At 40.1% G+C, this 12,536-nt stretch overlaps 1 protein-coding gene across 2 annotated transcripts; it reads right to left on the bottom strand.

Moving 5' to 3' along the window:
• Positions 1-2,140: 2,140 nt before the first annotated feature.
• LOC125530754 (N-alpha-acetyltransferase 35, NatC auxiliary subunit) lies at positions 2,141-12,524 on the bottom strand. 2 transcript variants are annotated; one of them, XM_048695155.1, is made up of 16 exons: positions 12,393-12,524; positions 10,293-10,360; positions 9,513-9,671; positions 9,267-9,434; positions 8,373-8,526; positions 7,857-7,936; positions 6,662-6,934; positions 6,415-6,558; positions 5,082-5,216; positions 4,778-4,876; positions 4,079-4,135; positions 3,800-4,004; positions 3,114-3,232; positions 2,924-2,992; positions 2,740-2,838; positions 2,141-2,661 (listed from the first exon to the last, which is right to left on the bottom strand). In XM_048695155.1, exons 1-16 carry the CDS (start codon positions 12,511-12,513, stop codon positions 2,422-2,424), a joined length of 2,190 nt encoding a protein of 729 aa, XP_048551112.1. In that variant the 5' UTR covers positions 12,514-12,524; the 3' UTR covers positions 2,141-2,421. The 2 variants fall into 2 exon arrangements, with proteins under 2 accessions (XP_048551112.1, XP_048551113.1); XM_048695156.1 differs by lacking the exon at positions 12,393-12,524 and having other exon boundaries at positions 9,518-9,671.
• Between the last annotated feature and the right edge of the window lie 12 nt (positions 12,525-12,536).

Genomic DNA, 12,536 nt, shown 5'->3' with positions numbered 1-12,536 from the left:
TGGACATGAGGGACTTGTTCCCTGTACGGTCTGGATTGCCAGATTTTATGGAGTGGCGCGATGTAGGAGGCATCACCCCTCCTCGTGGTCCTCGTCTGCCACCACCTGTGGGACCGAGGCTACATTCGAGTCCCTATGGTCCGCAGGCTCCGCCGGGGCGGCTGTTCCCGGGTGGACTTGCCCGAGATTCGATCGTCGGTATCCCAATAGCTCGTTCAATCTCGTTACCGGCAAGTCACTTTACTCGTACCGTAATGCATGATCCCGACACTAGACACTTGGTCACTTTGAGCTCATTATGATGATGCATTACTGAGTGGGCCCAGAGATACCTCTCCGTCATACGGAGTGACAAATCCCAGTCTCGATTCGTGCCAACCCAACAGACACTTTTAGAGATACCCGTAGTGCACCTTTATAGCCACCCAGTTACGTTGTGACGTTTGGCACACCCAAAGCACTCCTACGGTATCCGGGAGTTGCACAATCTCATGGTCTAAGGAAATGATACTTGACATTGGAAAAGCTCTAGCAAACGAACTACACGATCTTGTGCTATGCTTAGGATTGGGTCTTGTCCATCACATCATTCTCCTAATGATGTGATCCCGTTATCAATGACATCTAATGTCCATAGTCAGGAAACCATGACTATCTGTTGATCAACGAGCTAGTCAACTAGAGGCTCACTAGGGACATGTTGTGGTCTATGTATTCACACATGCATTATGATTTCCGGATAACACAATTATAGCATGAACAATAGACAATTATCATGAACAAGGAAATATAATAATAACCATTTTATTATTGCCTCTAGGGCATATTTCCAACAATGGCTAATGGGGAACTGGGCCCGAGATTCTTTCATCGGCGAGGCATCAGGCAAGGCGACCCTCTCTCCCCGATGCTTTTTAAGATCGCAATGCTCCCTCCACTAGTTGTTCAACAAAGCTTGCTCGGTTGGCGCACTTACCCCAGTTCAGCTGCCAACTTCACTTATGCGGGTCACTCTCTACACAGATGATGCGGCTCTATTCATATCGCCGTCTCATGTTGACATTGAGGTAACCAAGCAGATCCTATATAGCTTCGGTATTGCTCCGGGTCTCTGTGCAAACCTAGCCAAGAGCCTTGTGTATCCTATTTGTTGCTACAGGCTGGATTTTGAAGCTCTGCTCAATCAGTTTCCTATGCCGATAATGCAGTTCCCTTGCAAGTACCTTGGCCTACTAATGATATGCATGATATATATAGATGTATATATGCTCTCCAATGTAGTATTTCAATCACTGGACTGTTTGGATTAAAGATCTGCAAGATGGACTTGTGTGCATTAGTTGAGGTTGATCTTTGTGAGTGATTATTATAGTTGACCAGTTGCCTCTGTGATGAATTGGAAGTAAAAGAGAATATATTGTCAATTAAAGCAATATTTTGTTTTATTACTTAATACCCATGGTGCAAAGGTATCTCGGTTGGAGAGTGGAGTACTAACTATATATGCATGTAGCAGTCTATAGAAACATGGATATATTGCATTGGTGTTATCATGCCATGTATGGTTTATCATCATAAGGAAATATTTGCAATTCATCATTCACATGCCTATGCTTAAATGTATGCACCCTTGATGTTTGGAGAGGGTGCTACTGTTGAACTTATGCTCATAACTTTCCTCATAAGAACAAGACATAACTTCATTCTACATGCACTTTTATTCAGTGCAGTTAATTATTCCAAAAAAGAAAAAAGTTTCAACCACAAGATATGCTCGTAACTTGTTGCAACTAGCAAATCTAGTGATATGGACAACATCGCTAGACTTGTTGGGGACATTTCAACATGATATCCCAAATTCCATATGCCATGTATCCCAATTTAAATGTGATGAAATGATAATATATACAAGCCGATGCAGTGTAGATTTTATAGATAAATGAATTTGTGGAAACCGACCAATGCATTGCTATGCATAATGAAAAGAATATGTTTACTTCACTTCATCTATATCATCTTTGTGATACATTGATGCACTGCTCAATATATCCTTTTCGAAAGTGCCTTGTGTTGTGTTACCAAAATACCACAAACAACATAAGAGAAGCTGCTTCCCTCCTAGATAACACAACAATTCCACTAAACTCAATCTGCCAACAACTTCTCGCTGGAATTATAGAACATTTGTACAGTGTGTTTTGCAGAATAAATGATATCAAAAATTGCTAGACAGAATAAAGCCAGGGGCGTGAGCCTTTCCTGGCATTTGCTATATTCTTCCTGTTGTCTACAAAATTGTCACGTTCGTGCAGCCTAAAGAGAGATTTGCCCGAACCAAATGAACAATCAAGAATGACAGACCCGAGCTGTGCCATCACTAAAACAGAGTTGGAAAATCTTTTACCCTGTCTTGAGAAGAACCTATGATCTCTTTACAACTGCGACCGCAAAGTGGGGGTGGTGCGTAAACTCAAACGAAACCCTCAGTTTCGGATCGCTAGCACCAACGTGGTTGATGATGTTTAGGGCTATCCTATTGTGCTCGGCAACCTGTTCAATCTGGCGGAGCTCTGCAAGCTTTTCTGGTTCGCTCGCAAAACTACCTTTCAAGGAGGGGATTATCTTCTGGATTTCCTTGAAGAAGTTGTATTTCATTACGTCCTGTAAAAAATAACGGTTAGGTTCAAATAAGCAGAGGGAAAGACTAGTGAATGGGGGGTTTCAAGGCTGAGTACTGACTGCCATGTATGCCTGGGCAGCCGCTTCCTTGAAACTGTAGTAGGTAATGCACTCGGGTATTTGTGCTTTCTGGAGAAGATCGAAATGCTGCATGAATCTCTGCGAAGAGTGGTTCAAGATTCGTCAGACTCGTCTAAAGCCATGTCTATAAGGATATCAGAATTCACAAAACTATCTGAACCACCTCTTGTTCAGTATTGAAGATACTTGGTGATTGGAATGACTTGCTTTCCTTCCTCAGGGCAGCCAGCAACTGCATTAGCAAACAGATAAATGTTGTTTAGTTGCAACAGGGAACGGTGGTATATATATAATTTACGCTCTGTGACTGTTCTACGTTGCCGGGGAGGGAGGGGCATTAGTGCCATATGTACCATTGAAAGTCCTTCTGATAATAGAACATAGCACTGAAGCAATAAACATGAAGGAGGAAATGGTGTGTCTCGTACAGAGTCCTTTGAATGATCCTTCTTCTTTTTCCCTTTTCTTCGCGCTGAACCGATAACAATAAGGACAAATTAGAAACCAATCTACTAAGAGAATATTGATAAAGATGGCATGGTGTTTTATAGAAACTTAGTAGGAAACAGCATCAAATGAATTTTCTCCATAGTGGTGTTACCACTTACCAGTAACAATATATGAATATTATAACCAAATATACCCCCAAAACAGGAAGTTTTGATTTGACGTAATTACATATTTCATTCTGTCTAATTTCCTTTTCAGCTTCTGGATGGCAATGTGTGCTTATTTATTTAAACAGTCTCCCGTTTGAATTCTGCAATTTATTTTCCTGTAGTCTTCTTGTTCTCTTAATTCTATTGTTTTCCAAATGGATTCTAAGAGGCAGATACATGAAGCAGTAAGATGCACAACATGCAACTCAAACCATCAAGGTGCTGACATATCTGAATATCTGATAGACATCCGGAATGCTACATGGTCATTTTTATAATATTGACAACCCTGCTAAATTGGAAATCTAGAAGCACATCATCTACCTGTAATTTAATGACAATAATCTAACAAAAAATTCTGAACAGGCATGATAACTTACAGTTTTCGTTGCTAGCAAGGATTCGTAACTGCATCTTCTCTATCAGCTTTATAAACACCACATGCATATACCAGTACACCATACAGTATTCACTCGGAGAATAGAGGTCAAGCTCAAAACCCAATATGAGAAACCGAGAAGCAATCCAGTATGTATGTTCTTGAGACCAAACAAGTAGTTGCTTTGATACTCTCATGCACATGTTCTGCACCACCAACAAAACAATGTCAAAATATATGACAACTAACTACTACAGCAAGCACTTGAAACCAGAGATACCTCATCGGCCAAGACATTCCTAGTTTCACCGAACTCTCTTTTCAATGCAAGCTCCAACTGCAATATGTATAGGTACAAAACAATATAAGTGTAAGATCTAGAGATGACCAATGGTCAAACTGTCACAACCATAGAATGCTCGGTCTCAAACTATTATAGATGTGTAATCATCATAAGCCCTTAACAGTTGGCTGCGTAATAGTAGAAGTAAAAACAGGGCACATTTGACACTACCAAAATTACTGCTTTCCCATTTGTGATTGATCCCTTTCTTTCACCTTGTCATAAAATGATAGTCCTAGTAGGGCATTTCCTCTATCATTACTCAAGAATCAAGTTACCAACAGTGACAGAAACATGCAAGTGCTCAGTACCACGATGAAGTGAATACTCACGCAACCCAGTAGGGGAAGGTTAATTCAGAAATCCAGTTTTTTTTCTGCATGATTATGAAAGATATAATGGCATTCATAGCTGACATAGCAATAACCAATTTTAGAGACAGAACCGCAGGTTAGCATGAAACTGCATTCACAATTTGACTAGCTAAGTGTGTTTGATCCAAGGTCAGTTTCACTAGCTAAGCGTGTTTGATCCAGGGTCATGTTAGAAAACAAAGCAAGAAGACAGGTATTAATGATGTGCAACTTATGGGAAACAGCAAAAGGGAGCAAGTAGAAAATTGTATGTGTAACAAACCTGTATGGAAATGGTACTCCAATCCTGCAAGCTCTTCCCAAGCTTGCGCCGTTGCCATGCAGTGTTTGTACAGAGAATTTTAAGCAAGTTGATAACCAACTACAAGGTCATTAATGCACTTGATCAATGATATGCACAGAACTCCAGATATACTCCCTCCGTCCCATAATATAAGAGCGTTTTTGACACTACACTAGTGTCAAAAACGCTCTTATATTATGGGACAGAGGAAGTATATTTTTATGACTGCATGAGTAATATATATGACGTAAAGGTTGAAAAAGGAATAATCCTGGTGGCTGACCTGACCTAGCTGCACTACAAACTCATTCGACTGGAATTCCTTATCTCCTATAATATCCGGTAATGACAAAGCCCTTGAAATTACATCGCAAAACAAGTCTCGCCCATAAAGTTTGCCATCTTGAACCAATAAAGTCTGTTTCAATGGATTTTTGCATGTTAATGTAAGTGGGAAACAACAAACTATAACATAATTCACTGAATACATATTTGCCAGGATAAGACTTAGGATTGGGAAACAAATCATATTTCTACAAGAGAAGGCCTAATGGAACAGAAAATGAGCCAGTAAATGAATCCTTTACTGTTACAACATAAATGAATCCTTTACTGGACTACTAAGAAAACCTCAAAGCTATTTATATACCACCGAGGGATCGAGAGAGGCGTTTTGGAGGCCGAGCTCCATGGAGGCCTTTATTTTTGAAAAATTCAAATTCAATCTTTTATGGTTCAAAAAATTTTGAAAAAAAAAGCATGTATGTAAGGATGTAACCCACATGTGTGTAAAAATTCATGACGAAATACCTTGAGTTGTGGCCTGTACAAAAAAGATAAAATCATGACCTGGGAGGATGAATAGTATCATGTGTTAAATAGCCTCAGATTTGTCTTTTTTGCACAGCCCTCATTTCAATGTATTTTGAACTGAAAATTTACACATATGTATGTTATGTCTTCATGTATATCTGTATTTTTTTTCAGAATTTTTTGAAATATAAAAACATGAATTTTGATGAAATTTCAAATTTGTATTTGGAGGCCGAGCTCCAAAAGGGATTTCCGCGAGGGATCAATTTATAAAGAAAAATAGTAATGAAACAGCAGTCTCCTAAAAATCAGTTATGGATATAGGAACGAAACAAAGAAGGATGGGTATTTGCAGAAATAAGCTAACCACATTGTTAACAATAAGGAAAAGTAGTTCGATTCTGATATCCAGACTTCAACTACCGGAAGTGTTTAGATTCGTGACAATCATAAAGTTGAAGTTCACAAATCATACCAAATGAAAACAAAATCCAAGAGTAGCACTTACTGCATAACTACAACGTATGACATACTCCACATCCACAGAAAGCAATGGTTCATAACCAAATTTGTACAGCAATCAGTTAAAGAATAGTTCATACACATATACAAATACAATTGAAAAACAGATCTCATACATAAATGATAGAATCTACAAAACCTTTTCTATATCTAACATAGCAGACAGATATTAGTCATTTTTTGCAATCCAGGGGAAATAAAACACTAATGTCAGATGAGTCAAAACATCTACAGCATAACAGTGATAAAGATGGCCCTTGAAGCATGTCAGTGTGACCCACCTGAAGAAATGCTCTAGGAACCAAATCAGGTACAGATTTTTGGAACTGTGCAATGAAGTGAAGAACATTCTCAAGCACGGGATCAAGCGACAGAGCACAAATGATATCTAGATCATGCAGAAGCTTCTCAAAGTACCTAATTGCCTGTAACAATGAAGTTGACGCAATGCTTATCAAGTTGAAAAGGAGTATACAGAAACTATTCACTAGTATGGAAGCATAATTTATGGCACCGATGTGAACTTACATCACTCCAGGCGAGTATTTGAACAGCACGCGGTGGTGCTGGACTCAGAAGTCTGCTATTCAGACTGACATCAAAGCCAATAGGGCAGCAACCTGATGCAGTGGTGCAGCTTTCATCACCTTTTTGCGATGTAATGTCAGACCGAGACTTAAGGAACTCTTGGGACTTCAGCATCAAACTAAGCTCAGCCAAGCATGACGTAACATGCTTGCGAGCCAAATCCAATCCTCTTCCTTGAGGTTTCCTCATGCACATAACCACATGGTGAAAATGCTACATAACAACAAAAATGTGAAGACACTCAGAAACCAATTAAAAACCTCTTATGTATCATCTTCTTGCATGAGGTTTGCTCATGCACATGAATGCACATGATGACATGGTAAAGTGCTACACGGCCATACAGACATGTGATGACATTTAGAAATTGATGAAAACCCCTCTTAAGCATCATTAAGATGATCACCCAGGACTAAACTTGGCATTTATTTATGCAATCAGCTATGGTGGTCCTTATTTGCACATTTCCATATACTGAAAAATCAGGTGCTCCTAGGCGCATGCTTAACATGCGCCTAGGCACTGGGCTGGAGGCAAAACGCCTAGCGCCTAATTGTGCTTAAGCATGCGTTTTGGTCGGAAACGGTCAAGGCGGAGGCAAAACGCTCGCTCAGCGCGTAGAGCTTAAAAAACACTTGTTTCCCTGTGATATATACAACATAACATTTAGTTTTAGCAACAATATCATAATCGCAATAAAAAAAGGCTTTGTTGTTGTTGTTGTTGTTGATCATAATCACAATCAATGCATATAGTGGGTAAAGTGCTGTAACGCCGAAACAAACTCTATGTCCCTCCCCTCTCGCTGACAATTTTAAGAGAAAAGTGAGAATTGCCACTCAATTCAATGCCATTTCAGTCTCACTCAATTGTCTCAATGACAGTCGTTCAGAATCCATCGAGTGGTAAATCGAGGTGCCAATGAATGCACTGGCAAATTCTTAAAAACTTCCCAATTTAGATAGCACCAGTTTATAACTTGACTTCCCATTGCTTAATTTGAAACCACCATGTTACCACAATAACAGAGCATAAGCTTAGATAACCAACATGATACACACATCAAGTATCAGCATTGACGAAATTAGACTGAACAACTGAAGTGAAGAATTGGAAAGGAAACATGGGTTAAGACCTTACGAAAACGTAATCTGCACAACAAGGCTCTGCAGTAACCCTCTTCCAGCTCAGGATTATCCTGCAGTGATTCAAACTCTGCAGTAATAAACTTTTTAGTTAATAACACAAAGCCTACAGCGCATGTTCAAATCAAATAAGCAATTCAATAACTTCGCTTTTATTTCAAATGTCCAGCGTCCAAATTCTTTTATAATTTGGTGTCGTAATCTAAAGACTAAGTGGTATATATTTTAAGATGATGCACCAACTTACTTAGAAACTCCATATACAAAACAACTTGACGCAAACTAATCAGCAGTCCGCAAATTTCCAAGCCGAAGGAAAGCTAGTTGTAATTTTATTTTAAAAAGCAGGAACATATATTTAGTTGTATGTTTTGTAAAAGGCTGCAATTTTGGACTTCGGACCATGACATAAGCAAATTGATAAAACAAGGAACAAGGTTTTACACAACGCAAAATAATGAACATTTAATTGAATCAAAGGATATCTGCAACGGCAATACAAGTACCTTCTAGTGTTTTTTTCTTGGATAATGCTTGGGATTTACATGCACGCAATTGACGAGATATTGTCTCTTCAACCGAGTTCAGAACTGACAAGCACTTATCATCACCTTCACCATTCAAAGGCAGTCCAAAAGACATCGTAAAGAGGTCTTCTTCCTACAAAAGCATACGATAAAGATCATATCTTATGTAATAAGTGGAAGTATGGTACTTAGATTAAAAACTAGATAAAATTGACTCATATTAACAAGACCAACCTGTATTCAAATTCGATTTTCATGCCATCCTATAGGTTATGTGAACAGATCTCAACCAACAAAAGCCCCTAGGTTGGGCATAGCACAGGAAAGCCAAAACCGGAACAGGACACCGAACCAAACAAGACAAATTTCCAGTTAACTCAAGGTATGTTTTTCATTTCTTTTGGCAGTTAATGAAAAACAAATTCAGGTTTGCCGAATTTTGTTGTTTGGGTTGTCAGAAACCAAATTCACTGAAACAACCAACTACCGGACTTACATCCTAATGAAGGTGCCTGTATTCAGTCCTAATGAAGTTCACCAAGATGATAAATATTTTTGAATCACCTTTTAGGTATAATAGATGAAAGAGCAGAGCACATACGCATCTCACTGGAAACATTGATTATACAGACAAAAAGATGAAAAGTGACGCATTACATATTCCACTCATAAAGAGGTAGTCTGACATGGGAGATGATGTTTTTGTTGCACTGGAATCTCCACATTTCAACAATAACAATATGCGCCTACTCGTCGTATATGAAATTAAATACGAGCATAAACCAACATGCACGGCTTCGTTATGTCAAGACTCGGAGTACATATAAATGAAATCAGTGGGGAATGGCGATAGAAAATTTCCAGCAAAAGTACCTCATGAGTTCGGGCAGTTGAAACGACAGAAATGACAGAATTACAAGTAGCACGCAAAATCCTGCAGAAGCTATTTAGGACAGCATGCGATGAAATTCTCTCCATTTTCATAAGGTAGATACATGTGAAGACGGTTTGTGCTAGAGTGTGACCCTTGTGCCAGGTTGCCTGAAAAATAAAGCAGTCCGATAAAGTAGTTTAGCCAAATGAAACACCTGCTTATTAGACATGGTTGCACTGAAGTACCTCACATGAGAAAAGATGGTCGATGACATCAAGAGTTCGTTGAATGTCAAGTGTTCTGTCCAAACTAAGTGGAACTGGGGCAATGCCATCTTCTATGGCTTCATCGATGGAATAATATCCACTTCTCTCGATACCGGAATCCATTTTAGGGTCCATTATCTGTATCAAGATGCAATAGATGCAGAGAACCCAATTAAGCAATGGATCTAAATAATTAAATTGAAATCCCACAAATCAAATGGTAAATGAGTCACTCGGCAGGCCTATAATACCAAAGTATCCTGAAATAATATAATCAGAATTCTGGTATTTGCCTTTCTCACTATGAACTGGAAAGCTTGTACAGAGTCGTGATCAGTTGTATAGTGAGGCTCAGCACTCAAGAGTAATTCCAAGCCTAAGGTGTACGTCCAGAATTCAGATCAAAGCAACTCAAGTGCAAGTTTCATGCAACAAACTTGCATATCCCGAACTCAGTATCAAAGCAACTCAAGTTCAAGCTTAATAGGGAAAAGTTTAAAAGCATCTACTGGTGACTTAAAAAATACCATGTCTACTCCCTCCATAAAGAAATATAAGAGCGTGTAGATCACCACTCTAGTGCTCTAAACGCTCTTATATTTCTTTACAGAGGGAGTACATGTCAACTAATTAGTAACCACTGGTTGCGTAAAATAATTTAGTAAACACAAAAACATCATTTGACACTCTGAAGTACGCAACAGAAAAAATGGGAGTTGAAACACAGCAAAAGAGCAGGGGAGATAATGAGGTCCTTACTTCCAATGCAGACATTGCGGCAAACAAACTGAAGTTCTCCCCATGAACAAGTTCCCCATCTTGGAGATCTACAAGCATGAAGAAATTAGAAGGAGAACAGTTGATAGATATAATAAATTAACTACCAGATATCAGCGTCGACTCGATTTTCAGGCATCTGCTCAAATATGACAGTCCTAGATACATTCACATCAAAATTGTTTTGGAGTTATTTTGGGGAGACACACACCAGTGACGGTGCCGTCACGCACAGGGCTAATCAAACCCAAGAGTCCACAAATCCACAACACTAGCCATAATAAGTTATATTTCGTTTCTATAATCCAGTTGGGAAGCTATATATTATATCTTAATCTATCTTTTAGGTCCATATTATTGGAATTCTCTCTTATCAGGAGTTCGGGAGACTGGTCTATAAAGAGACACCATTCATTACGAGCTCAAGCAAAAATTTAACAGATAACTGCCCCCACATTGGCACACTATGCGCAAGTCAACTCAAAATAGGCACAATAACACAGATCTAAGATAGATGCAAGCAAACAATGCGACTCCTAAGCCCTAAACTTAAGCCCAAGCCTATAATCCTAAATCCTAACATGAGTGAAATTCTCTGTTCTCAATGAGGTTACTCACTTCCTGTCTGTCCAGAATAAATGTTCTCTCAAAAATGACTAATGTCCTGTCTATTATCAATAAGGATTGCATTAACAGACTAAATTTTCAGTTTGTCCAGTCAGCACTAGTAATATAATATTATCCTGACAACAAATTTCCCTGACCAACAATTCATATCATGTTGTTGAGAACAGACTTTGAACTCCTTCCCACCAATATAAATAAAAGGAGTGATCAATAGGTATGATTCACAAAATTATTCATGTGTATCCTTCTAGGTAATCCTGGCATGTGGGCGATCGCTCCCTCCAACCCTCTAGCTCAACCCCAGGTAAGCCAAACCAGGGGGAGATCCAAGAGGGTAGATGAAAGCTCAGACACCACAAGCTTTGCCCCTTTCCAAATTCAGTGCATCCCTCACTGCATCCAGCTACAGTTGACTTCCACAATGGGGCACCAAAGAATAAGAACTAGTGAACAGGCAACCAGCAAGGTTTTTTATTCTAACAATCCCCATTACCATGCACAAGGCAATCTTGTGAAACCACTAAATGAGAACATGAGTAATGGTATTTATCTGTTTTCAGCATTTAACAGAAGGAAGACGTGAAAATATGATGTCATTATGTGCCATCCTGCTTGCATACCAAAGCAGAAGTAAAGTAGGGCAACATTTGGATCATGGTCATGTGACGTCACAAAGTAAAGTAGACACCCCCAAACATGTTATCCATATGGCTATGCATATACCTCTCAAATAGGGCAACATTTGGTCACACATTAAAATTCTGAAGGCACTGTATGCAGCAACCTAAGGGCTAGTTGGGATAGACATGGGTTAAACTCAAACGCTTTGGATGAACAGATTTCGGTTCAATTAAGGTTGATCCGAATCCATCAAACAAGCACCAAATTGGTTCGAAGAACCAAATAGATGCATACTTGGCACAAACCAAAATTCACACATCACCTAGGGATTACAAGAAAGCAACACAGTGTCGGCATGTCTCTTATCTTCCGACCATACGCATGATACAAACCTGCTCCAGTACATGAAACTGCATGCTTGCGGCAACGCATCCATGATATAAGATACCGCATAAACTCACGCAGACAGGACCGACTCCTAGGGGCCTTCGTAATCGATTCTGTCAGGAACAGAGGAACCCATTGTCCCTCTGCTTGCAAAGGAAAGGAGGAGCCAATTGTACTCTGCTTGTAACGCGAGAAAATGAGTACAGGTCTAGTCAGTCCAATGCAAGCGCGCATTCCACATTGCTGGAAACACACTGTGAACTCGATCAAGCAGCCATCCGCACACACGCACGCGCGCGCGCGCGCGCACACACACACAACACGAGATCGACCGAGCCACGGTCCGTAGACCTGCTAATACTCCCGGCTCTTCAAAATAACTTGTACTGTAACTTTCAACGTCTTAGAAAATACAGCAGGGAGGCGGGCTGGGCGCATCGAGCTTACCAGCGCAGGCGGCGGCGATGAGCGGCGAGACGTCGGCCCAGACGCCCTGGTCGCCGGAGGGGGGTATGGAGGGCGGCGGCCCCGGCGCGGGGCCCGCGGGCGCGGAGGAGCCCGCCTCCATCGGATCTGGCCGGATGCGACTCG

Source organism: Triticum urartu, unplaced genomic scaffold, assembly GCF_003073215.2.
Source record: "Triticum urartu cultivar G1812 unplaced genomic scaffold, Tu2.1 TuUngrouped_contig_6537, whole genome shotgun sequence".
Lineage (NCBI taxonomy): Eukaryota > Viridiplantae > Streptophyta > Magnoliopsida > Poales > Poaceae > Triticum > Triticum urartu.
This window is presented reverse-complemented; position numbering and strand designations above follow the sequence as displayed.

Coding starts and splice junctions, on each gene's coding strand:
- LOC125530754 (XM_048695155.1), bottom strand. CDS start 12,513: ATGGAGGCGGGCTCCTCCGCGCCCGCGGGCCCCGCGCCGGGGCCGCCG. Junction 5,217..6,414: donor TTCCTAGAGCATTTCTTCAG/GTGGGTCACACT, acceptor CCATTGAAACAG/ACTTTATTGGTTCAAGATGG. Junction 2,993..3,113: donor TATCAGAAGGACTTTCAATG/GTACATATGGCA, acceptor TTGCTAATGCAG/TTGCTGGCTGCCCTGAGGAA.